Source organism: Adiantum capillus-veneris, chromosome 11, assembly GCF_014529385.1.
Source record: "Adiantum capillus-veneris isolate H3 chromosome 11, ASM1452938v2, whole genome shotgun sequence".
NCBI lineage: Eukaryota > Viridiplantae > Streptophyta > Polypodiopsida > Polypodiales > Pteridaceae > Adiantum > Adiantum capillus-veneris.
In genome coordinates, this window is record NC_140941.1 from 81,388,640 (window position 1) to 81,394,108 (window position 5,469).

The 5,469-nt window shown below is 41.9% G+C and overlaps 1 protein-coding gene across 1 annotated transcript; it reads right to left on the reverse strand.

The window, feature by feature from the left end:
- Window positions 1-1,567: 1,567 nt before the first annotated feature.
- On the reverse strand, window positions 1,568-1,846 carry LOC147447534 (uncharacterized). Its single transcript, XM_086524356.1, has one exon. The coding sequence runs from the start codon at window positions 1,844-1,846 to the stop codon at window positions 1,568-1,570; it is 279 nt and encodes a 92-aa protein (XP_086380482.1).
- Window positions 1,847-5,469: the final 3,623 nt, after the last annotated feature.

Below are 5,469 nucleotides of genomic sequence, written 5' to 3' on the forward strand. Positions count from 1 at the left end.
ATCAATATAACTCTCATGGCACCAAAACATGGAAATTGAGCAAATCCTAAACAGATGATGTTAATGTACTGGAACTTAAGATCGGAACTTAATAAGCTTTGCACGAAAGTAAAAAGTGCAATGTCGCATAAAGCCAGATTTTGTATAATGTACTCAACATAAGAGTGGAACTTAATAACCTTCTCATAAAAAAAACAGTACATGGTCGCTTTGAGCGATGAATTATATTACAGATTTTTGCAATGAGCAAGAACCATAAAAAATTATGGTGTTACAATTAGGATGACCAAAGGGGATTCTCTAAATCTGCACAAAAGCTACATCCACTAGCTGCTACAAAAAGCAGGTTGTCCAAACATCAAAGGCAATCCACCAATGTGCCCAAGCGTGTCTGTATAGGCCATTTATGAAAAACCGTATCCCACACAACCTTGTAGGCCTCCTTTTGCTTTGGGCAATCCCCCACTTTGTCAGATGCATCCCATTGAATCTCCTCAGAGGTCTTCTTTTCAATTTCACCCCATCTAACACAATGACAGCACTCAAGGATTCTCTGTCATGCAACTCTATAAGATCCTTAACAATCAAGTCCTCTTCACTGCCCCAAGTGCCAAACACATCTCCTCCTCCGGTAACAAACTGCGTTTTATCCCCTGCCTTCAGGTACTTGTACATCCATGGGGCAAGCTTATGTGTAAGGAATGGCCTTCAAGCCAAACGCTGGCACAAAGCAACAATTGCTATAAAAATTAAATATACACTTGTACAAATTGTCATCAACCAGTAGCCTATTGTGTGGACCAAAATGACCATTACACTTGTTCTAGAAATCATTAAGGTGCTTGAAGAAAATGGGTTTTTTGCCCTTGATTTTGTGATTATGAAGCACATCACAGGAAGTCTGTGCAATGAACCCTGCTACGAGTCCTTGAAAACCAGGAAATCAGTCATGGAAATTCTTTACAAAATTATGTTCCATGGCTGAGCTCCAAATGAAGACATTGAAATGAGTTGCTGCCCACAATAAGAACTGCCTTGCATCAGGCCGCTCAAGGAAGTATATCCTTCTTTGCCTCTCCTCCAGTACCTGGTCATATTGTAGGTTCCATGTAGGGAAAAACATATCTTCTTCCAAATCCACTTTATGAATCAAAAGACCATTCATATCCAAAATAAGAGCCCGAGGATCATTCTGCACACTTTTTGGGACAACGTGATAATCCTCCTCAACTGATGCAAGCATCCTGCTCAGATTGTTGCAATATAGGAAGGCCCATGAACATGAGTTGGATGCATACACGTGTGCCAATCTAATGTGGTACATCCGCTTGAGCGCCATGTACCATCTCCACCTTTTACACGAGTGATCTATCACGAGTTCTTTTGGCCTTGACTTGGGCTTCGTTTCTGACGGTGGACATACTACTAGCATCAACATTAATTCCTTATGAATTACTGCATACACAAGAATGTCTACATAAGTTGACTAATTGCAAGGAAAAACAACAAAATATTTACAAAAACATCTTGGAATAGCATTCATATTATGTCCTTGAAACAGAAGATTTTACAAAGATGCATCAGGGGACAATAGACTATCACCATGATCTTGGCTGGTGGAATTAGGGTGATCAGCCAAAGGGCTTGCTTGATGAACTTGCTTTGGAGCAGGCACACTACCATCAATGCTCAAACGATGAGTAGGGACTTCACTGTTTAGGCTTGCATCAACAACTGTATCAGGAGCAGGCACGGTACCATCAATGCTCACATGATGAACAAGGACTTCACTGTTTAGGCTTGCATCAGCAACTCTATCAGGAGCAGGTCCTTCAACACCAAACATTGTTAGGTCAATTACCAGAGGTAGAATAGTGTCTTCACCAGCATACTTTGCATGCCTTTCTATTTCAACATTTGGGCAAGGGATTTCACCGCCACCCCTAACATCTGGAGGAGTTTTGCTGAACAGAGTTTTCTGCTTTGCTGACCCTTGCCTCTTTCTTTTAGTTTCTGTCAACATGTTCTCCAGAATCTTTATTGACAGGAGATTCTGCATGTTGCTATGCCATCAATAAGTGCTCCAAAAAGACAAAAAAACTCAAGCATGTGTAAGTGGGCTGACACACTAAATTTACTAAGGCATACCTTTCTGCATCAATGTGTCGCTATTTCTATCTTCATCGTCAGCTCCGTGTGCAATTATAGACCTTCTTGTCAACCTCCTAGACATACTTTTCCCATGCTTGCCACCTCTTGCAAGCTTTCCCTGTTCTACCTTGTCCTCTATGTCTCCAACCGTTGCCTCTGGAACATCATCAAGTGTCTCAGAGATCCCTGGAGCTGCAATGGAAAATGTGATTAAACTAGAAGTACCTTCAAAGCTACTTAATAGCTATCTAGAAGCTAGCTAATAACATAATATTAACTGGCTAACTGCTGTCATACACCACCTAAAACTCTGTAATACTTTGCCAACAACATGTAGCCATAGCATGGCTAGAGAGGTACACAACTTGAAACTTAGCAAGAAACTCTCGGACCTCACCTTTGCTTTGAAGACCATCTTTTGGACGTGTGGAGCAGCCCGCATCAACGTCACAAGTACTACTTTTTCCGATTACTAGTAGCTGGGAATTCTTGAAGGGGATGCAAGAAGGCTTTGCTGGGGACTCTCCGCAACACTTACAGTCGATTGTGAATCCTGCTGACAGCATTGTATCTCCACCAGATGTCTTCATTGACAGCATTGTATCTCTAGTAGATGTCTTTGTTGGTGTGAACATACATGTGGTTGGAACATAATCAGCTACTGTTACAAAAAGATGCCAAGCAGCAATTAAAAAAGAAAGTCAACCTTTTGGAAACAAAGCAAACTTTTCAACAAATTATTGGACAGCTTTTGGTTGTTAACAACTAGAAATACTTGCTGCATAGTGAATGAGAAAATAATAATTCCTTATGAATTATTGCATACACAAGAATGTCTACATAAGTTGACTAATTGTGAGGAAAAACAACAAAATATTTGCAAAAACATCTTGGAATAGCATACATATTACGTCCTTGAAACAAAAAAGTTTACAAAGATGCATTAGGGGACAATAGACCAGCACCATGATCTTGGATGGTGGTATTAGGGTGATCAGCCAAAGGGCTTGCTTGATGAACTTTCTATGGAGCAGGCACATTTCCATCAACACTACCATCAATGCTCACACGATGATTAGGGACTTCACTGTTTAGGCTTGCATTAGCGACTGTATCAGGAGCAGGCACGATACCATCAATGCTCACACGATGAATAAGGACTTCACTGTTTAGCCTTGCGTCAGCAATTGTATCAGGAGCAGGGCCTTCAACACCAACCATTGTTAGGTCGATTTCCCAAGGAAGAGTAGGGTCTTTGCCAGCATCCTTTGCATGCCTTTCTATTTCAAAATCTGGGCAAGGGATTTCACTGCCACTCCTAACATCTGGAGGAGTTTTGCTGAACAGAGTTTTCTTCATCCTCTTGGATGATGGCTTTGCTGACCCTTGGCTCTTTCTTTTAGCTTCTGCGAACATGTTCTCTAGAGTGTTTCCACAATCTTTATTGATAGAAGATGGACTTGTGGAGCAGCCTGCAGCAACGTCACAGGTACTACTTTTTCCTATTACTGGTAGCTGTGAATTCTTGAAGGGCCTACAAGAAGACTTCACTGGGGATTCTCCCCAACAATCAGAGCCGGCTGTGAATCCTGCTGATTGCATTGTATCTCCACCAGATGTCTTCGTTGACTGCATTGTATCTCCACCAGATGTCTTTGTTGGTGTGAACATACATGTGATTGGAACACAATCAGCTATTGCTACAAAAAGATGCCAAGCAACAATTAAAAAAGGAAGTCAACCTTTTGGAAACAAAGTAAAACTTTTCAACAAATTATTGGATAGCTTTTGGTTGTTAACAACTAGAAATACTTGCTGCATAGTGAACAAGAAAAGATTTACCACACACAGTCAACAGCTATAGGGAGCTGATTAACAAGCATCAAGTAGCATTTGCGTGCTACTAGCTCTCTAAACCTAGAAAATGGCTATCACCCACTAGTTGGTTAGAGCTATCTATTAGTCATCTATTAATAACTAGTAAAATGATTTCTGAGAAGCAATTATAGCCTATCTACTTGAAAGCTATTGAGCAACAATTGGTTGGAAATAACTAGGCAATACTCACCACTTAGTCAATAAGAGTATATACCACACAATCAACAGCTCATAGTCCTTTCTCCTACAAAGTTTCATGGGGATAAAAATCCGTCTCCATGGTATAAGGCGGCATAATCACCAAACTTTGGTGATTGGACCCTTCGTGAGTCCAAAGCAAAAAAAAGGGCGATTGTGCCACCTTGGACCGACAAGAAGGCAACGGATTTCCATGAAAATGTACAGTGCAAGAGAGGCACAATAATGCTTGCTCTTGCAAAGTTTCATGGAAATTGCAATCTGTATCGATGGTTTAGGGCGGCACAATCGCCAAATTTTGGCAATTAAACACGTCGAACGGCCCAAAGCCAAAAAAAATGGTGATTGTGACACTGTGGACCAACGAGATGAGAGCGGATGTCCATGAAACTTTGTAAGAGTAGGGGAAGCAGACTTATCCCTACCCTTCCAAACTTTTATGGGCATTGCAATGCGTTGCAACGGTCTAGGGCGGCACAATCTCTAAGTTTTGACGATTTGGCCCTTGGCGAGCCCAAAGCCAAAAAATGGAGATTGTATCACCATGGAACGACGAGATGAAAACCAATGGCCATAAAACTTTGCAAGGGTGGAAGAAGAATACTTATCCTAGCTCTTTCAAAGTTTCATGGGCATCGCAATTTGTCTCGACGGTTTAGGGAAACATAATCACCAAATTTTGGCAGTTGGGCCCTTCCAAGCGCTCAAAGCCAAAACAATTGGCAATTGTGCCACTATGGACCGACAAGAAAACAACAGATGGCCGTGAAAGTTTAGGGGTAATGAGAGAAGACAGATTTTGGTGATTGGCCACTTGCAAGTGGCGATTGTGCCGCCCAAGATGGATTGCGATGTCCATGAAAGGCTTTGAGTCCTCAAAAGGACTTAATCTCTAAAATTTGGCGATTGTGCCGCCCAAGATGGATTGCAATGCCCATGAAACTTGTAGGGGGACATGGATTATCGTGCTTCCCCTACTTTCATAACGTTTCATGGCTATCCACTCACGCCTTGTTGAACCAAGGTGCCACAACCACCAATTTTTGGTCGTTCTGCTCGCCAAGGAGCCAAAATTTGGTGATTGTGCCACCCTAGACTGTTGAGACAGATTACGACGCCCATGAAACTTTGCAGGGGCAGGGATAAATATGCTTCCTCCACCCCCACAAGGTTTCATGTCCATCCTCTTCTGTCACATAAATTGAAGGTGGAACAATTGCCAATTTTTGGCGTCCCCCGTCC

What these genes read in the sequence shown, in the direction of transcription:
- LOC147447534 (XM_086524356.1), bottom strand. Translation starts at nt 1,846, where the DNA reads ATGTTTGGTGTTGAAGGACCTGCTCCTGATAGAGTTGCTGATGCAAGC.